The sequence below is a fragment of the Xiphias gladius genome, chromosome 11 (assembly GCF_016859285.1).
Source record: "Xiphias gladius isolate SHS-SW01 ecotype Sanya breed wild chromosome 11, ASM1685928v1, whole genome shotgun sequence".
Classification (NCBI taxonomy): domain Eukaryota; kingdom Metazoa; phylum Chordata; class Actinopteri; order Istiophoriformes; family Xiphiidae; genus Xiphias; species Xiphias gladius.
This window is the reverse complement of record NC_053410.1, coordinates 1,258,361-1,282,618: the sequence shown is the minus strand read 5'-3', so window position 1 is coordinate 1,282,618 and position 24,258 is coordinate 1,258,361. Positions and strand designations below refer to the sequence as shown.

The window sequence follows — 24,258 nt, the reverse complement described above, 5'->3', positions numbered from 1 at the left end:
TTTGTTTAGTTAATTCGTTGTATGAATGTTCCCGATTGTCCAAACCTTCTGTCATCTATCGTGTTTTGTGGCGCCTTCGTCCTTTTCCACGGCAAAAACAAAAGCACTTCATACCTTCATCCTCACTTCACAACAAGCAGAAAAAAACGTAAAACATTCAGTTAGAGATGATAAGTTTGACCTTATCTCTTTTGTTTAAATATAGCTCTGATCACGCCTCATGCTTCAAACGTCCACATGCTTCCACCATGAAATGTCACAGCAGCTCACTTCAACGGGAAACTCGGAAAAATGCGTCAGTGACCTTTTACTGACAGAACAGAAATGCCAAGCGACATAATGTAGATGATTGTATCAGACCAAAATCACAGCTGGAATTTAATCAATTACATTTAGCATTTTTTTTAAATTTTTTTTTTATAAATAATATATTAATGTGCAGGCAGAGCCAATCGACACACCACAAACACTGGAGCAACAAAATCATTCACAATAACACAGAAGGGATTTGACACCTGATTAGCTCGCTGCTACTTTATCAGCTGGAGACTCATTTCTCTTTTTTTGTATCAGCAACAACAGCAACAACAACAACAACAACAACAGCTTCTCAGTCTCAAACACACAGAAAACCACAGTGATGCTCATTCACTCACTATCAACACACACAAAACTGCACTTGGAGCACCAGGTGGGTGTGATTTAATCCAGCACACCTCGCTGTTTCACCGACAGTCACCAAAAGCATCACCAACCTCCACCCATTCGCTGATCCCTGCGGGTCAAACCTAACCCTGAAGCTGGATCTGTGTTTGACGTAAAGGGTTAACAGGAGTCCCAATATAGAAACCTACGGCGTAGGTTTTCATTTCTACGTTCAGCGTCTGACATCGCTGGTTAGTGGCTACGCTGCAACAGCGGAGACATGTCCGTCGGAAACATGACCGGGCCGTGTCCTGCTTAAATCAATTTCCCCATAGTAACCGTTCCATTCAACTCTGTGATGTAGAGTGACAGCTGGCTACAGCCGGAGGTACGTCAGCTGTGGTGTAGCTATGAAGGCGCTGTAGGACGTATAAATGAAGCTTTAGGATCAGGGGATATATGACTAAAAATTACAAGCGATTTGAGAAAAAACTGAAGAAGGAGAAAACCCTGGGAAACCTTCAGATTATAACGGCAGTGGTTCCCAAACGTTTTCCTGAGGAACTCCATCATCAATGGCTCACGGACCGTGAATGACTCCCCAGGAATAGGGGGTCAGTGTGCTTCAAAAAGGAGCCAGCTGTTGGATTATATGATAGCATCTGAAACTGACAGCAGAATCGGGGGGTCTGGGTAAATGTATATGTATATGCTTGTATATGACCCGGCAATGCAGCGCCGTGCCGGACGGCGTCGCATTGCCTGGCGGAAAAAGTTAAGGTTCAACTTCTCTGCTGTGTGTTGACACCCCCGCTGTGTTACTGGCCCGAGGGCTGTTTTCTTCCACGCAGAGCCAAAGTGGGTCTGAACCAGGCCTGGAAGTGCAGATCAAGCGGGCTTTGGTGTCCTGGAGCACAGCTGGACCAGGATCACACACAGACAATCTCGACTTTTAAAGCTGATTTTTTTTTTTTTTTTTTGGTCTTTTCAGCATCAACAAATCATCATTACATTAATTTTATGTCTTCAGGTATATTTCACCTTCAAATTTACCATCTTTTTCTGTATTTGGAGGGAAATAAACTGGATCAGTTCACAGCATGAAACTGAAAGAACAAAAGAGATTCAGTAGGAAACAACAGAGCTTGATTGGACACATGGACTTAATTTATAAAAACACTCAGACGCGACCAGCTATTTCCACTACGGTCTTATTTGTTCATGGTAATTCTACCCAGTTACCTATTATTGGAGTGTGATGTACTGATGATTAAAAAAGGCTACAGGCAGCACTTTTAAAGACACACAACTGTGTCTTTAAAATCCCAGCAGGGAAAACCATGACACACAATCCGTCTAAAATCAGCCACAGAACCAAACCATGCCTCAAAAAGACCACACAACAGAGCAAACACACGTCCAGGATGCAGTCAGCGGGAGAGGATACTAACTTGGGAGCGGCAGGGGAGAAAACCTTGTTTGGTCGACAGCGAGGAGGCGAGAGAGAAAGGAGAGAAGGAAGGAAAGAAAGACAGAGGAGATAAAGTCGTTAGAAAAAACACAAGAAAATCAGCGAATATCCGAGAAATCGGCGGCTCGGCGAGGTCCTTCAGCTGAAGGATGATGGGAAGAGGAACGGGCTAAAGAGAGGGAAGAAATAAAGGTCAGAGGTCAGAGAGGGGCCCAGGTTAAGACAGAGGACTCCAGTATCCTCCCATAACCTCCAAGGCTGCACAGCAGTCAAATCTGTGAGTGAAGAGAGATTCTTAGACGCAGCATCGATGCGACGATGTAAAATCAATAATAGTTATAATAATAGTAGGAAGGAAGAACATACACTCAACTCACTACACACAGTTTATAAGCCATGATATTTATTTTTGATGTATAGATGATGAAGAGAAGTTTTACTGTAAAAAAAGTGTATAAAATAAAACGCTTTCAGGGAAGGTCTTGGTTTACAGGGTTCGGGAATTTTCATCACCACAGACAAGCGGTGGACATTTTTATCCCCGTGCAGCCTGGAAGCCACACAACAGTACGTATGACTGAAGTCCACCAGGCTGGACCAAAAACAATGGGGGCGCCGTCACCACCAGTGTGGATCCTCTGATCTTCTGACGCTCGTTCAGTTGGTCGGTTGTTTGTTGGGTCCGGTAGAGTTACGTTCACGTTATCCACCGACACACACACATGATCTGAGGTTTTCAGCTCCAAATCCGGCTTCACTATTAATAAAAAAGGAGCCCCACGGCTACCGACCATGAACCACAACGTCTGGGGGCTTGTTGCATCTCTCTCTCCTTCATTTCCTGTCATCACTCTACTTCTGTGGTGGAAGAAGTATTCAGGTCCTTCACTCAAGAAAAAGTACCAGGACAACAATGTAAAAATACTCCATTACAAGTCAAAGTTCTGCTTCTCAATGAGATGCTTCACGGGAGAGGAAAGAAGAAGCAACAAAGTTGGGATTCACTCATCTTTAGTGACTTTTTTTTCACTTTTCTATTTACTTTTTTGCTAAATATTGAATCAGTTTAAATGTTTGGGCCTCGGACGGTTTTTAAATGAAACCATGTGAGAAGTTTAGAAGGGAAACATCTGTTTTAGTGGAACTGATTATTCACAGACGTCTGAAACATGACAAAGAGACACAAAAGAAAACAAAGCTGGAAACCAAAGATTAAATCTTTAACAATCTGTTGTATTTCATAAGCGTTATATCATAAGTGTTTTTTTAAGGTAATCTTAATCTGAAAAGTAACTGGTAACTGCTGCTGTCACATAAATGTAGCCGAGCAGAAGTATTAAAGAGCAGAAAGTGGAGATGCTCGGGTAAAGTACAAGTACCTCAAAACACAAGTACAGTACATGAGTAAATGTACATAGTTACTTTCCTCCACTGCCCAGCTGTCTCTAATAAAAGCATAAAAATACTTGAAAATGAAAAAAACCTGCCGGCTCAGCAGTTTCGCAGTGTGATTGCATTTCTGTATTTTTGAACTTTACTGGACGGGCGCCCTCGCTGTGAGCAGTGAGTCGCATGAAATGTGGCCAGCATGGATACCGAGCTGGGCCAACTGGGCTGGGCTCATCATGCCAAATATTTCCTGGTTCCAGCCTCTCATTTGTTGGGATTTCCAGCTTTGCTTTATCTCATGTAATCGGAAATTGACGACTACGAAATTATGGACACGTCTGTGTTCAGGAACTTTGAGGAAGAAACTAACTCTCTAAGTGTTAATGTTCAGAGGTAAGAAAAGGGCAGCCAGGCAGGATGTGTGTGTGTGTGTGTGTATCTTTCATACTACTACTATATAGGCAATTAAAGACCAGTTAATAGTTGAGCGTTTGTCCAATTGGGGAAAAAAAGCCGTGTCCCCAACTGGGAAAAAGCTGATTTTTGGGGTCAGTGGATAAGGTTAATTTTAGGGTGAGACTCTAGGAAATGGACGCAAGAAGTGACCAAGGTCAACGTGTGTGTGTGTGTGTGTGTGTGTGTGTGTGTGTGTGTGTGTGTGTGTGTGTGTGTGTGTGTGTCCCCAGAAGGTTCCCTGACCTTTAAGAGCAGCCAGAGGAGCCGACAGGTGTTTGGCCGGTTCGGTGATACAGTAACCGAATCGCACTGTGAACTGAGGAAACACCATAGGCATGCTGGGTAAAAGTGTGTGTGCGTGTGTGTGCGTGTGTGTAGCTATGATTGTGAATCGTTATGGTAACAGCCACATAACTATCACTCATCACAGCTTTGCAACGCTCAGGGCTGTGAGTGCTTAAAGTGGAAGTGTGTATTTTGATCTGTTACAGGAGTGTGTGTGTGTGTGTGTGTGTGTGTGTGTGTGTGTGTGCTTGTGCTTGTATTATTAATGCTGTGGGGACATAACTCTGTTTTACAAAGTCACTCGACTTCCTTCTGGGGACAAAAACAAGTCCCCATAACTTAAGTCATTAGATTCTGGGGTGAGTCCTGGGTTTACGGTTGGGGGGAGGTTAGGTGTGTGTGTTGTGTTGCTCCTGCCGCCTAAAGGACAGCAATGTGTTTTTTGGATGAGCTGTCGTCTTCACTCTAAGCCCAGAAGGACGCCTAATCCTCCTCCTCACTGCTCACTAACAGTTTCCATCATCATCACTGACACATCTCGGCTACACGTCCTGTTTTAACCGGCGCTCTAGGTCTTCCTCTCGCTTCGCAGCTCAGATTCACCCCGTCGAATCTGAGCTGATCTTCAATCCACACCCACGATTCTTCGGTTTATAATTTTTCAGCTCTCGATCTCAGATTCCAGCCCCTGTTTTGTTTCTTCCCGGGGTTTTAAAACACTGAATGTTCTGATGTGCCCGCTTTTCTCCTTCTGTTCAGGGTCAAAGGTCGGCAGAGGTCCAGCTATCGATCGCCAATCAGAAGGACACACTTGTCCTACGGAGGCTGTGCTGTGCTGACGTGTTGGTCAACGTGGCGGGATAATGTTGGGAGTCTCAGAGGTGGAGCTGCTGCTGCGGTGCAGGTAATGTCTGACTCAAGCTAAGTGCCACAGCTACGGTGGCCCTGAGCTGTGTTTTGTTGTGTTTTGCAGCTCGGGGCCACCTTATACTCGGCTAACTTAAACAACGAAGAGTAAGCTGCGGTTAAAATATAACATTCATCAATCAGAAAAGCTGGAAGCTGGAACGGTTCGTTTGAATCTGGAAAGCCTGGGATGTTAAAGGGCCAAGTAACCTTGTAGAAGCTAATGCCGGCATCTCATCGCTGAGCTGGAGTAGTTCAGTCAGAGAATAACGTGACTGAACCACATAAACAGAGCAACGTGACTCGAATCAGCGCAGCGACTTGTTTACTTCCACCTCTGCGGCGGTGGCAGCTGACGGGAGAAGAAGCTCTTCTCAGAAACTGCTACATTGGCCAGAGAAACACCGTTTCCTCATCTCCGGTTAATTGGGTTTGGATTTCATTCCCGCCGTCTGCCAGCGCAGCAGCTCTGCCTCTGAGGGAAGGCTTCAAAACTCCCGCCACGTTTCCGCCTCCGCTCGTCAACCTGCGATTACGCGTCTCGCCTCTACGTACCCCGCAGGCCGACCCGCCTGGATCGCCGCCATCTCCCTCAGAGTCTCCTCTGAGTACAGGCCGATGGGGGAGTTATACTGCTTCCTCTGAGCGGGGCTGACCGCCGCTGCAGGCCCGGAGGAGGCGCTGCCGGCCGACAGGCAGCCGTTGACCTGCACCGACTGAGGCTTCGGGTGGAGGAGGGGGAGTCGGGGGGGAGGAGATGGGAGGGGGAGGGAGCAGAGTACTGTCAATAGCTGACCAGTATGTTTTATGGGCAAGTTCTACTGTAAATGTAGTGAAAATGTGAGGATTGAGGATTTTTTTAACAAGAACAATTCTACGAGTATAAAAGCCTGAAAGTAAAACGTATAAATATTTGTGCACCTTATTTTTTCATTTATCCTAAAAATATTTTAATATTACAAACACAAAATGTTATTTAAAATTTTGACTATTAGCATCTCATAAATGTTTTGTACTGATAACTTTGTCCACCCCAATATACTATACTATAAAATATTTTTGTAATTGTGGGCTAAGTTACAAGCTTTTTTGTGTGAAAACATTCATGAATGGATGTTTTTCCTTTTGTCTTTCTTCCTGTGGCCACCAGGGGGCAGCAGCCCATTGTATTGAACCAATGTGACTGACACTTCACACATCCCCTTCTGTCTGAGTCCACAGTGTGTGTGTGGGTGTGTGTGTGTGTAAGACAGGGAGCTGTAATACTCATAGAAAACAAAAAACCTGTGCACAGCACTGTGCAAAGGTTTTAGACACTTTAGGTTCGTCTCCATCATCAGGAGGCGTCTGATCGTCCCAGATTCATCTTGCAGCAGGACAACGAGTCCAGGCACACAGCCAGGGTCATAAAGACCTGTCTTCAGAGACCAGGAGAACCAGGAGTACTGCAGCAGATGGTCTGGCCCCCACAGAGCCCTGATCTCAGCATCATGGAGTCAGTCTGGGACCACGTGAAGGGACAGGAGACACCGAGACAGACTGAATCCACAGAGGAACCGTTACAGGTTCTCCAAGATGCTGGAACAACCTACCTGCCATGAAGCTGAAAAACTGTGCGCAGGTGTAGCGAGGAGAACTGGCGCTGGTTTAAAGGCAAAGGGGGGTCACGGCAAATACTGATCTGATTCAGGTTCTTTCTGTTTACTGCAGTTTGGATGAAGTTCACTGAGAAATTAAAACTATTCACGGTTTTAACCTGAAAACATCCTCACTTCACTTCTAGAGCCTAAAACTTTTGCACAGCGCTGCAGTTATACTCCATGGCCAAGAAAATACAAATGCACATCAGCAACCTTCAGCCACGGAGGATTTCTTCACCATCAATATTTACACTGTGCTACTGGGATCGATAACAGACAACAGCACGTCAGCTTCACTGCAGTATCCAGGGCAGATCTGAGTACGGCCGTTTGCAGCAGTAGAAATGCATTCTGGGTTACGCTACCTGTTGGTGAGGGATCATGGGAATAGCGGCGTCCATTCTCGGCGCCCCCATCGACACGGGACGCTTGAACCTGCAGGAAGGAAAAAAAAGAAAACAACACGTGATTTAACAGAGTGGGACACGTGATGGCACATATTTATTTATGCAGCTGTACAAAGACAAAGCTCATATTCAATGAAGGCAGTCAAGTCCACATGTCCATGTTTCTTCTACTGAAAGACGTCTTCCGACTTTCGGTCCCACAGATCATCATCATCAAGGATCGATCACAAAAAGATGAAAAAGCAGCGTAACAGAAAAACCCACCAGTTACGGGAAACTCTCCGGGAAAAAGTAGAGAAAAAAATGCACGAAAAGATTCACACTGGCATTTTATCAGAAGATTAAAGTTAGAAAAAATAAGAAAGAAATACTGAGCTCATGAGTCCAATTCGATCGGCCGGGAAACTTTCCACCAGCCGCCAGAAAAGCTTCCTCCTCCAAATTATTCCCACAATTAATCGTTCAACGTGCTCAACTGGCAGCGGTGGAAGAAGAACTTGGACCTTTTTCTCCAATAACGGTAGCAAAACCACGGAGTAGAAATACTCTGTTACGAGTGAAAATCCTGCAGTCACCAAACGTACGCAATTATTAGCATCAAGTACCAAAAGTACAAGTATTCATTATGCAGCCAGGTCCATTTCAGAATGATATATATAATATTACTGGATAAGGATGAAGGAAAGATGAATGCGTATGTCACTTTAATGTTGCAGCTGGTAAAGGTGGAGCTAATTTCAACCACTTAACATTCTGATGGGCAGCTTCATCTATTATAGTCATATATCATCATTTATCAGTTGATTATTATTAGTGATTAGTGGCATAAAATGAAAATACTCGAGTGCCTCAAAATGATACTCAAGTACAGTACTTGAGTAAAGTTACTTAGTTACATTCCACCACTGTTAGTTGGCACAAACAGTCAGAGTGTGAATTTTTTGCTCACGTGGAAACACTTTAAACTAACGTCTTCAGACTTCTCACTTGACTTCAGGTGCAACCGCACCACGTGAAACACATGGAATTTAAAAAAACCAAGAAAATATTTCAGTTTTTTGAGAGTTTCACTTCTCATTTAACGTCTCTGTTCAGATTTCCCCCAACACTCTGGTCTAGATGCAAAAGCCTTCCTCACACTGTTTCATACAGTCTGTAATTATGGTGGAGAAGATACTAAATCCCTTCTTCTAATTTGAATTTTAGCTTTGCCTTAAACGGAGGACACGTTATATTTACGCATGACCTTCCTAGGGCCCTGGTACATGTAGTTCTTACTTCCCAAATATGTTACAAAGCAAAGTAAATAAATATCAACGGATTAGAATTCAATGAGTGCTTTATTTCTATTGTACGGTTCTTTCATTCAGCGGTTGCACACAGTCCCCATCAATTGCACAACCGCCAATCTAATTTTTACAGCTAAAAAATGATCAGCGTCATGTGGCAATTTTGCGACAGAAAACTATCAAGGTCGTCTTTGTTAAGGGAAAGATAACCGCCAGCCCCTTATTTGGATGTAATCTTAATTTTTCTGTCCAAATTGCTCAATCCCAACCATCTACTAAATAACGCAGAGGAATTTGTTACGTAAATGTGAAATGCTGGTGCATAATGAGATCAGTCTGCAGGCATTTTTTTTTCATCCACGAAATCCTCCAGTATGTGGGTCACTGTTATGGAAATACTCTGTTTACTTATCAACAGAAGGACAGCGAGGGAGAACCAACACCGGATCTGTGTCAACATTTCTTATTCAGAACCACCTATAGAGCAACCAGACAGATGGCAGCAAAAAAGAAAAGAAAAGAAAGGAAAAGAAAAGAAAAAGAAAAAGCTTCTATTCCTGAGTTACATTTAAGAGGAGGAGGAGGAGGAGGTTGAGGGTCAGAGGTCGGAGCATGCTGACTATAGAAATGTCCCTGAGAGCTTCATAATCCAGAAATAACAGTAGGAGTAACTATTACATGTAGAAAAAGGAGAACCTTCCTTCACACAGGACAATTCAATAAAACCACAGCAAGTGGAAGAAAAGGTCAGAAAGTAGGGCAGGAAAATTTCCTCACGCTTTAATAAATTCTGCCACGTTCATACACCGGTCTACAAAAGATAATGACTCTATTCACCTGAGAGCAGCGAGGACGAGTGAACACAAGCAGGAAGTCGGGACGCTGCAGTGATGTGTGATGAAGGCGCCCTCAGACAAACCAACACCATCACCCATCCTGCTGCAGGTCACAGCTGTGGATTAATACACTCCAACCAAAAACAACAGGGAGGAGGAGAGAGAGAGAGGCCTGAATGACCGTTCTGTTGTCTTTCGACGCGGCCACTGTGCCAGATTAGGTGATGACAATGATGTATTTTTGGTGGAGACCAAAACCAGAGCTAAAAGAGAGTGAATACTGGACTCAAACACCAGATCCAGATGAAGGATCAGGTTGCTACAAAAATGCTGGATGCGGAAAAATAAGCAGCTGCTGCTGAAAAAAAAAATCTGATAAATTAGCCTCAATGTTTAATATTCTCACTAAATCGCCAAAACAATCACACAAAAAAAGAGAAGCTAAATCTCTTTTTTCTTCCTCTTAGTTCATAGTCTCTGATCCTCTACGTCAACCCACTCACTGCAGAGGTAAACACGCTTGACCTGATTCTGTCTCGCTGGGACGGTGGTTTCCGATCCGAAACTCCCCATCGCATCCGTGATGTCAGACACTAGCCCGTCCTCGTAACGTTGGTGCTGATGTATTTACCAGTCGACACACTGGTCCATCAGCTTTAACTGCTCTTGGTGAGGGATTTTCGGTGGTCCTGGCTCCCCTCAATGCAGTGTCTGGTCTCCTGGATTCAGACGCACCTCTAACCACCCAAACGGTCGAATAGCTCTGCACCCTGGTTTACTGAAGAAACACGTGCCCTTAAGCAGGTCCACAGGAGACTAGAGCGCAAACGGCAAAAACCTAAAGTGGAATTGTTCAACCTCCAGTTGAACTCCAGACGTGCTCTGTCCTCTGAACAGCCTCTTTCTCCCACTCAATCAGTAACTATTTTGACACCGGAGCCCAACTTGCTCCACAGCAACCATTAGGTTGAATCCCAGATAGTCTCTGGTTTAACAAATTTTGAGACGATATCTCTTGAATCATTGTCTAAGTTGGTGCTGGCTTCCAAACCTACTACCTGCCTCCTCAAACCCTCTGCACAGCTAAAACTCTCCAAAGATCTCTGTCCAGTTTTGGGACACACCTGCCTTTCTCCAGTCACCTCACCTGACACCACCTACAGTCATCCTCTGCTGTGAGAATGAGTGAAAGCAATATGGAGCAATATGTACCTCAATATTCATGAGGGGTTTGCGTCGAGCATTTCATTTTAACGGAGTGTTTTTGGGGAAATGTGACGATTGACGAAGCCAAATTTCTCATCGAAACTTTCCTACACGTGGAAAGGACCAATAATCAAATGTTGTTAAAGATTTCCAAAACAGCATGAGCCAAAAAAAATATTCCAGGAGCCAGAAATCTCAGCAACTGATGAAGTGTTTGTCAAATCAAAACCCACCGACCAGCACAGATTTATTATTATGGTAATTTTCTTCTGCGGTGAAAGAAAAAACACTGTGACCCTGAAATGAAAAATGGAGAAATGATTGTACTCGCTGCTTTCGTGTGTGTGTGTGTGTGTGTGTGTGTGTGTGTGTGTGTGTGTGTGTGTGCATCTTCTGTGTTGCCCATTTCATCAGTGGAGGCAGTGCGAAGGGTTAACAGAGGTCAAGCAGCTTATATTATATTGGCTGCTGTGTGTCACAGCTTCACATCTGTTTCCTGACCCGGGTCTCCCCCAGTCCACCACAGGCCTCGCCGTCCACTTTACACTGATAAAACCATGTGAATGACATGAAAAAATGATGCGAGAGAAACATGACAGCACCCTGCAACCTCACAGCCCGGCTTCTCATCTGTTATCAGCTCTGTGTGGACCAACATTCATTTCCTCACTGAACTTATCAGATCTCTGTATCTCATATCAGCCAAACACCTTCAGGGTTTCCAATGTCAGCGTCTGCAGCAGCCATCTTTTCCCTTTGTTTTCCCTACAGCATTTAAGATTGCATTGGTTAAGCCTCTTTAAAAAAAAAAAAAAAAAAGAGGTTTGGATCCATCAATACCCAGCGACCAATCTCTATTATTTTCAATTTTTAAGTATAATATTAGAAAAACGGGTCCTGATGCAGTTACTGTATGTAATTTCCGCTACTCATAGAATGGTGCTACGTGATCTGAGCGCTGATTTCAAAGGAGTTGATTAAACAGACTGAGGGAACACAGTTTCTAACTGGTTTTCGTCTTATCCTTCTGAAAGAGAGTTCTTTGTTTCAACAGATGATCATTTCTCAAAACACCACAAAAGAACTCGCGGGATACCTCAGGGGTCGATTTTAGAGCTTTCACGTTTTTTAAATCTTTGTATGTTACCTGTTGGTCTTCCTCCATGGCTGTGCTGATGACACAGGACCGACTGATGCATTTTTTAGATGTAACTGACATATTAGTTCCTGGATGACTTAACCCTGAGCCAACAGGCAAGAAACCTGCATTCAAAATCACTTAAGTAAAAGCACAGAAGTATTATCAGTAAAATGTACCCAAAGTATCACAGTAAAAGTACTTCCTGTAGTTCCAGTATCACAGTAAAAGTACTTCATTGTGCAGGGACCTGTCTCCTGTGACTGGTCTCTGATTCTCTCTGACGTGATCAGATCATTGATCCTGAGTCATGGAGGCTTCAGCAGCGTTTTACTGCTGGAGCTGCTTTTAGCTACGTCATAGACAGGGAGAGAGTTTAGTCCACTGGTTCCCAACCTGGGGGTCGGGCCCCTCCAGAGGGTCACCAGGTGAACATGGGGGGTCGTCAGATGATTCATGGGAGAGGACAGGTCAAAGAACAGTTGTGAAATACAAATCTATTTTCATTTTTCAGACTTGTGTCTCATCTCTGCTTTTGTGCAATTTGGGATCCTTTTTCATCTTGGGGCCCCAAACAATCATTTAAATGAAACCATGTGAGAAGTTCGGAGGGGAACTCGCTCGTTATGGAACTCCCAACAACTCACTGACATCTGAAACCAAACATGAGTGTAGACTCTGCTTTTTGTGGGGGATTTTTGTATTGTATTTTATAATGTTATAATACGATTTTAAAGTAAAATCTTAATCTAAAAAGCAACTAGTAACTTTAGGCACTGACAAAGTCAGAGAACAGCAGCTACAGAAGCAGCGGAGCTGAGAAAAAAGAGCTTTCAAGCTTTCGTGCTGGACCTTCAAACTGTAAAACGGATAGAAAGGGTGAAGTGATTTCATTTGACGTCTTTTTAGGCTGATGATGTCACCAAGCCAGAACCCAGTACAACCCCACAGCCCAAGTACAGATACTGTGCGGTGGTTTTTAGGTCTGTTTAATCGCTACTGCACAAACCTAAGAAGCTGTTTTCTCAGAAAATGACACGTTTCTATGGCATCGAGTGTTTTTATGTAATAAACCAGATGTCAGGAACTCAAACATGGGATATAACTCAAAGCACTTGGGTAAATGTACTTAGTTACTTTCCACCAACGGTTCTTACTTGGTCATGGTGAGAGCCAGGTTGTAGTTGGCCATCTTGATCTTGTTCTGGGCCTCCAGGTGAGTCATCCCGTCGGTGCCGACACCATCGATGGCGACGATAACATCACCCTGAGTCAGGTTACCCTGCGCTGCCTTGCTGCCCGGAGTGATCTGCGCAAACACAAAAACATTTAGATCTTAAATCTGCTCCAAGAATCTTTGACCGAACATGTGACACAACTTAAACAAACCAAGAACAGATCAGCGAAAAAGCCGTCTCCCTTCCATTCTGGTTATGAAACAAAGAAAGAAAAAGGACAAAAAGCAAGAGGACACTGAACAAACTTTTTATCATGAATGCAAGTTTCTAGCATGTGTGATAAATTTGTCCGGTAAGGTTCACTACAGGTCAGTGTAGACATCAGTCTGGAACCTTCAGTCACTTAATCGTGAAGAGCTGGATGGAATGACGTTCACCATTTTCCATGAAACATTCAATCGAATGGGAAAGAATTAATCAAAGTTATTAATATATCTGCACACTAAAGTCCCTTTAATCTGAAAATCCACCTGCTTAAAATGAAAGAAAAACAGTTGGAGTTGAGACGGTAACCAACTGTCAGTCTGAAAATAGAGTCTCATTACAAATCAGATGTGAGCTGGGTGCTGGTGAGATTTTGAGATCACACACTTTGTTGCTCATGTTACATCGAAGAAATTAGTGCACACTTTGATATGAGTGCAGGTGGAGTGAGGCGCTGTGGCTTAGTTGGTCAAAGCGCCTGTCTAGTAAACAGGAGATCCTGGGTTCGAATCCCAGCAGCGCCTCAGGCATGAAGGTTAGTTTTCATGTTCTCAAGCTCTCTCCCACAAAGCTGTTGGTTGATGGAACAAAGAGAGGTAATCATGATGTACATTTTTAAAAACGGGAAGAAACGAGGCAACAAGACTGAATATTGTAGCCTGAGTTTCATTAAAGATGGAACAGTTTTACAGTTTAAATAGAAGTTCAGTTACAGCCCCACATTAACTTAAAATATCAGACATGAGTGGAAAGATAGAGTGGAGATGAAAAGCGAGCACCACAGCTTCACATGTGAGGCACTGCTGGGATTTGAACCCAGGATCTCCTGTTTACTAGACAGGCGCTTTGACCAGCTGAGCCACAGCACCTGTGCTGACACATTTTTCTTTTATAGAAAAGCTCCAGCAAAATCTGAACATCGCGTCTGATGGATTCCCTCTCCTCTTTTTGTGTCTGTGAAAAATCAGCATGAAAATGCCTCTGAAAATGCATCTGTGGTCTCTGTTTATTACGGGCCTTGATGGCGCTAGGGGAAAAGGGTCACCCAAGTCACGGGATTTATCCTCTGGGGACCATGAATACCTGCGGAAAATGTGATAGGAATCAATCTCACATTTGTTAAGATATTTCAGTTAGGACCAAAGTGATGGATCTGACTGACTGACAGTGCTGCTGGCCTGGCTCCGCTTGATTTTTCTGTGATTTGAAATATGAAAAGTTAAGTGGTCTTTGAAAATATATTCATGCTTTCATAGAACAGCTGTTAGATAAAGAGCTCGATATGAACCCACGTGCCATATGTATCTTCCAAAAGCCATGCCTGATCTTCCTCTGGATAGAAAATGCAAACTGACTGACCTATTAATTACTTTGCAAAAAATATATTTTGTTTTCATGACAGGAAAATTTTCCTCCAACTTCTCAATTATTTCTCGATCAGTTGTCACAGTTTTTACCGTCGTACAGTGAAATTAAGTCCAGAGACGCAAAGTAGTGGGTCAATTTTGAAGCTTTTCCGCTGTTTTTTCTGTCATATTTGGAAACTTTTCAGTTACAGGACTTTGAGATTTATCAAAATGTGGAGTGGATGCTGATGCTGTCATTGTTGCTAGTCTCTTCTTCCTTTTGTTTTTTTGAAAGAAATTTGTACAGGGAGAATTTGCGTGTTGGTGGATCATTCAGGAAAAAAAGGAAAATGTATGTCTTCTTCTTTGTGTGTCACAGAGAGATCCTGATGCCTTTGTCTGTTTGTGTTGTGTTTGCTTTTTTTGGGGTGGGGGGGGTTTGGTTCATGTGTAGGTCCTGTGATCTACATGCGAACGGTGAGGTATGACCTAACGACAATAAAGTAAAAAGGGGGGGGGGGTCAAATACTTATTAGTGGGGGTTTACGATAACAAAGATGTGAAAGCCGCATAAGCTTTAAACTCCAAAGTTCTTAAAATACAGTAAGAGGTTTCATCCACTACAGCATTAGATCATCAGCAGGGTTTTGTGCAGAGTGACCTCAGATATTACCTGAGCGGGGCAGACTGCCTCTGATGGAAACATTGCTGGGTTTGAAAGATATGACCTCGTGACCTTTCAGTCACAGGCCCGGTCGTAACCTCGAAGCCTCTGTGGTGCCTCGAACACAATGACAGGACACAAGTGTTCATGCCTGAGTGTTAAACCCTGGACAGCTGTCCATACAGCGCTAACCCCTGCCCAGTCCCATCCACTCACTCTAATTACTCCCAGAAATCCCTCCTACCCCCCTCTGCTCTTTCTTTCTCATCAATCCTCCACAATCCCTCTATTTCCATCCACAGGAGTTATTTTAGCTCCAGTCTGAACGCTGTGACCTCTGACCTCTACACCTGGAAGAGAGAGTGCAGGGGGAGCAGGAGAAGAAAGGTGAGGTGAAGGAGGAGGAAAAAGTAGAGGTGGAGGACAAGATGATGGAGATGGGGCATGGGGTGGACAAAGACGGAGCTGGGTAAAGGATATCGTGCAGATAAAAAAAGGTGAGATGGACAAGTGGAGGACAAGAGGTTGGAGACGGAGGTGTAGGAAGAGAGGGGGGTGAGGTATAGGAGGAGTTCCAGGAGTAGAAATAGAAAGGAATGAGGATGGAGATTGTGGTTTAAGTCAGGAAGGAGGAAGAGGAGCTGCAGAAGGAGGAGTTGATCTAGGATAAGGTTTAGGTGGAGGAGGTTGAAGTAAAAGTTCAACAAGGAGAAGAGGTTTAGGTGGAAGAAGAATTCAGATCCTTTACTCAAGGAAACGCACCAATACCACAACGTAAAAATACTCCATTAGAAGTCAAGGTCCTGATTAAAAAAAGTACAAATGTATCATCAGCAAACTGTACTTAAAGTACCAAAAGCAAAAGTACTGATCTCTGATTCTCTCTGACGGGATCAGATCATTGATCCTGAGTCACGGAGGCTTCAGCAGCACTTTACTGCTGAAGCTGCTCCAGGTGGAGCTGCTTTTAACTACATCATAGACAGGCAGAGAGTTCAGTCCACTGGTTCCCAACCTGGGGGTCGGGCCCCTCCAGATGGGTCACCAGGTGAACCTGAGGGGTCGTCAGATGATTCACGGGAAAGAAGAAGAGGAAACAACAAAGTTTTGATTCACTGATCTGGATTCAGTTTTTGGACTCTTTTTCTTTGTTCTTTCTTTTTTTGTGAAACATTTTGATAATTTCATCAGAACAGTTATTTATAATGAAATAACGTGAGAAGTTTAAAGGGGAAACGACTCTTTAGTGGAAGTGATAGCAATTCATTGGCGTCTAAACCTGTGGATGTCGTCCCCTATTTGTAAGATTTTGTATAAATCGCTTCAGGAAGGGATCTGTTTAAGGTCAATTAAATAAACCAATAAGCCTTTCCATACACATATGGTCATGTCAGTATTGTTTAAGATAAACATGAAAAAACGTGAATCTATCCTTCAACCATCTGTTTGTGCATCGCCTCGTCTACAGGGAGAATAACAGCAGTCATCTGAACAGACTGCAGGGAAACAGGAGAAGTCTGCAGGATTAACAGAAAAAACAGCAGCTGAGACCTGGATGAGACTGTACTATTACATACTCACACCCACACACACACACACAGTGATAAAGGTTAAATAGTGCTCGGATACTTAGCTGCTGTTCTTATCTTGCTCTGACTCATCTGGCTGACATTTCCACCGAATGCGGGTTAATGGACGTGAATGAAACATTGCCCCCTGGAGACGAGCTTTTAGCTGCCACTGACAGTGACAGACGGCGAGGGGGGGGGGCCAGTTCACACTCTGCTCGGCTTACTGGTCTGATACCTGTTGGATGGACCCCCATGCACAGAGGACTGATTACAGAACAGATCCAGCAGAGCTCAGAGCTGCATCCGAAAACCCCCAAAGAATTGAACACCTACGGTATGTCTGGTTGATTTAACATTCAGATCAAATTTTCTCACTACAGTCACTAACTTACTGGTTTGGAACTTTATCAATCCCCACAGGAAAAAACCAGACTCGTCACACATCATACTGACAAGTACGACACAAGTTAGACAACAGGTGACTAAAGCTGCACTCAGACCAGATTTTACCTGGTGAAATTTACTCGAGAAGGAGTGGACAGGGCTGGTATCAGGTGTCAGTATCAAACATTTTACTGTCATTAGCCTCTGTCACTGTCTTTATGTTCACTGCACCCAAACAGGATCACTACTACTTCTCTGCTGCTTGTATAAGTTATAATTATAAAAAAAGATTATAAACTACCAATATTTCCTGAATTAGAGGCCAGCCCCACCTCCTCTCTTAAACTGGCTGGAGATCCATGACTGAACTCTAAACAAAGGGGGAGAGGTGGGATCAATTCACCCTGTTGCATATGGAAATGAATGGGAAACAAAATCATTACCACTGCAAACACGTGGAAGTTTATCAGAGCTCATTGGGACATATTTATTTATTTATTTATACAGTAATGATTTAATTTCAAAGGAAAAAGAAAAACATGCGCACTGACCTATGCTTTTTTCACTGATGCTGCCTTTTTAATTGTATCTCTGCCTGATGTGTGTGTAGTTAAACAGTTTCATTCAATTTCCATATAAAGATCAAAACTATAGGATCAACCAAACAGATGACAAGGAGATGACAAAAGACAAATTCAGGAGCTGAGAGCAGTGTCTGTAACACTTAAAGACATTAAATCAAGTCAAGTTATCTAGAAACATGTAAGTCTACTGTAAATAAAAGAGACATAACAGCTCACAGGTAAACTACTGCCAACAGCTGGACTGCTGCTGAGTATTAGGCAATGGAGACTTGTTGGATACACTTAGTTCTGAATACCACCCCAGAGCAGTTGGGAAAAGTGTGCATCAAGTGTGGGTTAAGTTTACCGTGTGTTGGCATATTTCCGACATGCCTACTATCCGGTGGCGTGTGGGTACTGGTATGGACCAAATGAGTTGCACACTGGGAGTACACACACAACTGAATCCCTCGTTCACCGGAAAAAACCCATTGCTCAAGCACAATCTGATTCTGACAAAATCGTTGATCAAGACCCCGAAGGAAACTCATGGGCGCTGTGGCTTAGTTGGTTAAAGCGCCTGTCTAGTAAACAGGAGATCCTGGGTTCAAATCCCAGCAGTGCCTATGTATTAATACCCGAAATTTGATTTAAAATGTTTAGCTCCATTTTCTACCTAAGCATCATATTTGGGTTGATTTAAATAAAATGACCAATCTTCATTTTTGTACAGATCAAAAGATAAAAATTCCACATAGACAAAAACAACTTTTTGAAGCTATTACGGTCTTTAGGAACTCTTACTCTTCTTATTGTTATTTTAACTCGTCTAGAGCTACAGAGAGTTCAACGACTTCAACAAGTTCACCAACATGCAAGTTTTGGTGAATAAAAGAAGGAGCAGTAAAAGAATGCAGTCCTGTGGCTTAGCTGGTCAAAGTGCCTGTCCATTAAACCAGAGAACCTGTGGTTCAATCCCTATGGCTCCATGTTGTACAGATAACCTCATCAGTGGAACCAGTCATGTTTAATCCTCTTCCTGTCTCCATCCTGAAGACACCTTTAAGACTAGGTGACACGATCTCGGGCACTGTTGCATGAAAACTTTTCTGTTTGAGCAAAAAATATCCATTTATCTCAAGGCTTTGTACTGTAACTAAAATGAATGTACATACAGAAAACATGCTGCCAAAAATTGGGACTGCCTAAAACAAACTGATGGAGGAGACGTTCTGCTGTTTAATAGATACTCACCTGCACAAATCATCTGTGCCTGTAAAGATGTCAAGAAAGTATCCTCACTACAGCGGTCAGTAACATGGAGGTCCTCGTGAATGCCTTGCTTAACGAAGACTTCACAGCGGCCACAGTAATAACTGCAGGCGCTGTGGCTTAGTTGGTCAAAGTGCCTGTCTCGTAAACAGGAGATCCTGGGTACAAATCCCAGCAGTGCCTGATCATCCGTAAATTCAATTCATCAGTAAAATCACCAAGATAATTGCTTACTGGTCTCTTTGAAATATTTTTGTTTTATTTTCAACCAATAAAAAAACCTGGGTTGACTGGACACCAATCATAAGTTTGTTCCTAGTGGAAGAAAGTAATACATGACACATCCTGTTTTTTGAAACAACAATCGCAGGCTTGGAACTGTCAACTGCAGAGGGCAGCAAAACACTGCTTTTCAGCCTGGTGTTAAATTACTCTTCATGACTTTCGTAATAAAGTTCACAAATATTTTTGAAATGATTAGAGTTTTAATATGAGAGAAGACAAGCCATACACAGAGGCGCTGTGGCTTAGTTGGTCAAAGCGCCTGTCTTGTAAACAGGCGATCCTGGGTTCAAATCCCAGCAGTGCCTTACTGTTACAGAGGCAACCCCTCCAATGAAGTCAGTCACATTTAAATCCCCCTCTAATTTAATTTCCATATAAGAACAAAAATGTAGGATCAACCAAACAGAGGACCATCCGAGGACCATCGGACGACAAAAGACAAATTCAGGAGCTGAGAGCAGTGTCTGTAACAATTAAAGACATTAAATCAAGTCAAGTTATCTAGAAACATGTAAGTCTACTGTAAATAAAAGAGACATAACAGCTCACAGGTAAACTACTGCCAACAGCTGGACTGCTGCTGAGTATGACACATCCTGTTTTCCAATGAACAATCATAGGCTTGACACTGTCAACCGGAGATGACAGCAAAACACAGCTTTTCAGCCTGGTGTTAAATTAATCTTTAAAGCAACACTATGTAACTGTTGTCGAGCAGCAGCAACAGCGGCCTCTGCAGCCACAAATGGTAACTGCAGGACGCTGGGGCACTAATGCTGTTGGCCCCCCGAGTCTGAGCGGTTAAGGTTACTGGAAGCAGCGCGCGTCCCTAGAAGCTAACAGCTCATGTACAGAAGATAAAGCCCATCAGTCGCTCAGGCGACAAACACAAAATCATCTTCTCAGGACAAACCAGGAATCACGCTGTCCCCTCATGTCTAGTCAGCATTCGGCTGATCTGATTGACAGAAAACATCTGAATCCACAGCAGCTTGGTGTTAAAATGTAGATCCTAGGAACCAGCTGTTATTTTAAGGTAAAATAGTTGCATAATGTTGCTTTAAGACCTTCATAATGGTAGTTCACAAATGTATTTGATAGGATGAGAGTTTTAATGTGAGAGAAGATGAGCCATCCACAGGCGCTGTGGCTTAGTTGGTCAAAGTGCCTGTCTAGTAAACAGGAGATCCTGGGTTCAAATCCCAGCAGTGCCTATGCATTACTATCAAATAAATGAAATCTGATTTAAAATGTTTAGCTCCATTTTCTACCCAAACACCATATTTAGGTTGATTTCAATATAATGATGAATCGTGTGTTTTGCAGAGATCAAAAGATAAAAATCCACATAGAAAAAAAACATTTTTTTCACGTTATTTGGGAAGTTAAGTGCCCATTAAATGCCCACATGCTCAGGCACATGCTGATCTAGGCATATGGCTTGCACAGGAACCCACTAGACACTCATGGGTGCTGTGGCTTAGTTGGTTAAAGCGCCTGTCTAGTAAACAGGAGATCCTGGGTTCAAATCCCAGCAGTGCCTTACTGTTACAGAGGCAACCCCTCCAATGAAGTCAGTCACATTTGAATCCCCCTCTAATTTAATTTCCGTATAAGAACAAAAATGTAGGATCAACCAGACAGAGGACCATCCGAGGACCATCGGACGACAAAAGACAGATTCAGGAGCTGAGAGCAGTGTCTGTAACAATTAAAGACATTAAATCAAGTCAAGTTATCTAGAAACATGTAAGTCTACTGTAAACAAAAGAACCATAACAGCTCACAGGTAAACTACTGCCAACAGCTGGACTGCTGCTGAGTATGACACATCCTGTTTTTCCAATGAACAATCATAGGCTTGACACTGTCAACCGGAGATGACAGCAAAACACTGCTTTTCAGCCTGGTGTTAAGTTAATCTTTAAAGCAACACTATGTAACTGTTGTCGAGCAGCAGCAACAGCGGCCTCTGTAGCCACAGATGGTAATTGCAGGAAACAACAAACGCAAAATCATCTTTTCAGGACAAACCAGGAAGCACGCTGTCCCCTCATGTCAAGTCAGCATTCGGCTGATCTGATTGACCGAAAACATCTGAACCCACAGCAGCTTGGTGCTAAAATGTAGATCCTTGGAACCAGTCTCTTGGCCTCTGCCATGATGCCAGTACTGAGAATACCGAGCTAGCTTCTACTTGTAGCTGCTAAAGACCCGAGGCTGGTGGTGTGTGATTGTTCCCGTTCAGCCCACGTTACATGGTGCAAAGCCATACAGAGGCGCTGTGGCTTAGTTGGTCAAAGCGCCTGTCTTGTAAACAGGAGACCCTGGGTTCAAATCCCAGCAGTGCCTTACTGTTACAGAGGCAACCCCTCCAATGAAGTCAGTCACATTTAAATCCCCCTCTAATTTAATTTCCATATAAGAACAAAAATGTAGGATCAACCAAACAGAGGACCATCGGACGACAAAAGACAGATTCAGGAGCTGAGAGCAGTGTCTGTAACAATTAAAGACATTAAATCAAGTCAAGTTATCTAGAAACATGTAAGTCTACTGTAAATAAAAGAGACATAACAGCTCACAGGTAAACTACTGCCAACAGCTGGACTGCTGCTGAGTATGACACATCCTGTTTTCCAATGAACAATCATAGGCTTGACACTGTCAACCGGAGATGACAGCAAAACACAGCTTTTCAGCCTGGTGTTAAATTAATCTTTAAAGCAACACTATGTAACTGTTGTCGAGCAGCAGCAACAGCGGCCTCTGCAGTCACAAATGGTAACTGCAGGACGGTGGGGCACTAATGCTGTTGGCCCCCCGAGTCTGAGCGGTTAAGGTTACTGGAAGCAGCGTATCCCTAGAAGCTAACAGCTCATGTACAGAAGATAAAGCCCATCAGTCGCTCAGGCGACAAACACAAAATCATCTTCTCAGGACAAACCAGGAATCACGCTGTCCCCTCATGTCTAGTCAGCATTCGGCTGATCTGATTGACAGAAAACATCTGAATCCACAGCAGCTTGGTGTTAAAATGTAGATCCTAGGAACCAGCTGTTATTTTAAGGTAAAATAGTTGCATAATGTTGCTTTAAGACCTTCATAATGGTAGTTCACAAATGTATTTGATAGGATGAGAGTTTTAATGTGAGAGAAGACGAGCCATACACAGGCGCTGTGGCTTAGTTGGTCAAAGTGCCTGTCTAGTAAACAGGAGATCCTGGGTTCAAATCCCAGCAGTGCCTATGCATTACTATCAAATAAATGAAATCTGATTTAAAATGTTTAGCTCCATTTTCTACCCAAACACCATATTTAGGTTGATTTCAATATAATGATGAATCGTGTGTTTTGCAGAGATCAAAAGATAAAAATCCACATAGAAAAAAAACATTTTTTTCACGTTATTTGGGAAGTTAAGTGCCCATTAAATGCCCACATGCTCAGGCACATGCTGATCTAGGAACATGGCTTGCACAGGAACTACTAGACACTCATGGGTGCTGTGGCTTAGTTGGTTAAAGCGCCTGTCTAGTAAACAGGAGATCCTGGGTTCAAATCCCAGTAGTACCTGTTAGTTAATAAAGAACTAGCTGGTTTGAACACTCCTTCTACATCCAAATTGTGCCATTCTCAAAATACTTATTGACCTAACTGCATGAAATTTTTGCTCAGCTGTGTCAACAGTGGCCTCTGCAGCCACCGGCAGTAATGACAGGACGCTGGCGCATTAAATGCTGTTGGCCCCTGAGTCTGAGCGGTTAAGGTTACTGGAAGCAGCGTATCCCTGGAAGCTAACAACTCATGTACAGAAAACAAAGCCCATCAGTCGCTCAGGTGACAAACACAAAATCATCTTCTCAGGACAAACCAGGAAGCACGCTGTCCCCTCATGTCAAGTCAGCATTCGGCTGATCTGATTGACAGAAAACATCTGAATCCACAGCAGCTTGGTGTTAAAATGTAGATCCTAGGAACCAGCTGTTATCTGCCATGATGCCAGTACTGAGAATAGCTAGCTTCTACTTGTAGCTGCTAAAGACCCGAGGCTGGTGGTTCACAAATGTGATTGTTCCCGATGAGACGTTACATGGTGCAAAGCCATACACAGGCGCTGTGGCTTAGTTGGTCAAAGTGCCTGTCTAGTAAACAGGAGATCCTGGGTTCAAATCCCAGCAGTGCCTTACTGTTACAGAGGCAACCCCTCCAATGAAGTCAGTCACATTTAAATCCCCCTCTAATTTAATTTCCGTATAAGAACAAAAATGTAGGATCAACCAGACAGAGGACCATCCGAGGACCATCGGACGACAAAAGACAGATTCAGGAGCTGAGAGCAGTGTCTGTAACAATTAAAGACATTAAATCAAGTCAAGTTATCTAGAAACATGTAAGTCTACTGTAAACAAAAGAACCATAACAGCTCACAGGTAAACTACTGCCAACAGCTGGACTGCTGCTGAGTATGACACATCCTGTTTTTCCAATGAACAATCATAGGCTTGACACTGTCAACCGGAGATGACAGCAAAACACTGCTTTTCAGCCTGGTGTTAAGTTAATCTTTAAAGCAACACTATGTAACTGTTGTCGAGCAGCAGCAACAGCGGCCTCTGTAGCCACAGATGGTAATTGCAGGAAACAACAAACGCAAAATCATCTTTTCAGGACAAACCAGGAAGCACGCTGTCCCCTCACGTCAAGTCAGCATTCGGCTGATCTGATTGACCGAAAACATCTGAACCCACAGCAGCTTGGTGCTAAAATGTAGATCCTTGGAACCAGTCTCTTTGCCTCTGCCATGATGCCAGTACTGAGAATACCGAGCTAGCTTCTACTTGTAGCTGCTAAAGACCCGAGGCTGGTGGTGTGTGATTGTTCCCGTTCAGCTCACGTTACATGGTGCAAAGCCATACAGAGGCGCTGTGGCTTAGTTGGTCAAAGCGCCTGTCTTGTAAACAGGAGACCCTGGGTTCAAATCCCAGCAGTGCCTTACTGTTACAGAGGCAACCCCTCCAATGAAGTCAGTCACTTTTAAATCCCCCTCTAATTTAATTTCC

General features: G+C 43.4%; 1 protein-coding gene and 12 non-coding genes across 16 annotated transcripts in view; 11 read left to right on the top strand and 2 right to left on the bottom strand.

Annotated features, from left to right (window-relative positions):
- ldb3a (LIM domain binding 3a) overlaps positions 1–24,258 on the bottom strand; it is a 76,148-nt gene that overhangs the window by 28,398 nt on the left and 23,492 nt on the right. For all 4 annotated transcript variants that reach the window (XM_040139723.1, XM_040139724.1, XM_040139725.1 and 1 more), the window contains exons 2-4: positions 12,826–12,977; positions 7,158–7,227; positions 5,708–5,874 (exon numbers count right to left, since the gene is read on the bottom strand). In XM_040139723.1, the coding sequence (XP_039995657.1) occupies positions 5,708–5,874; positions 7,158–7,227; positions 12,826–12,977 (389 nt within the window). The remainder of the gene's footprint in view (positions 1–5,707; positions 5,875–7,157; positions 7,228–12,825; positions 12,978–24,258) is intronic.
- On the top strand, positions 13,561–13,634 carry trnat-agu. Its single transcript has one exon. It is a non-coding gene; the product is annotated as a tRNA-Thr (tRNA).
- On the bottom strand, positions 13,906–13,979 carry trnat-agu. The gene has a single exon. It is a non-coding gene; the product is annotated as a tRNA-Thr (tRNA).
- Positions 18,191–18,264, top strand: trnat-agu. The gene has a single exon. It is a non-coding gene; the product is annotated as a tRNA-Thr (tRNA).
- On the top strand, positions 19,020–19,093 carry trnat-cgu. The gene has a single exon. It is a non-coding gene; the product is annotated as a tRNA-Thr (tRNA).
- On the top strand, positions 19,427–19,500 carry trnat-ugu. The gene has a single exon. It is a non-coding gene; the product is annotated as a tRNA-Thr (tRNA).
- Positions 20,336–20,409, top strand: trnat-agu. Its single transcript has one exon. It is a non-coding gene; the product is annotated as a tRNA-Thr (tRNA).
- On the top strand, positions 20,665–20,738 carry trnat-agu. Its single transcript has one exon. It is a non-coding gene; the product is annotated as a tRNA-Thr (tRNA).
- Positions 21,474–21,547, top strand: trnat-ugu. Its single transcript has one exon. It is a non-coding gene; the product is annotated as a tRNA-Thr (tRNA).
- On the top strand, positions 22,370–22,443 carry trnat-agu. The gene has a single exon. It is a non-coding gene; the product is annotated as a tRNA-Thr (tRNA).
- Positions 22,698–22,771, top strand: trnat-agu. Its single transcript has one exon. It is a non-coding gene; the product is annotated as a tRNA-Thr (tRNA).
- Positions 23,309–23,382, top strand: trnat-agu. Its single transcript has one exon. It is a non-coding gene; the product is annotated as a tRNA-Thr (tRNA).
- On the top strand, positions 24,118–24,191 carry trnat-ugu. Its single transcript has one exon. It is a non-coding gene; the product is annotated as a tRNA-Thr (tRNA).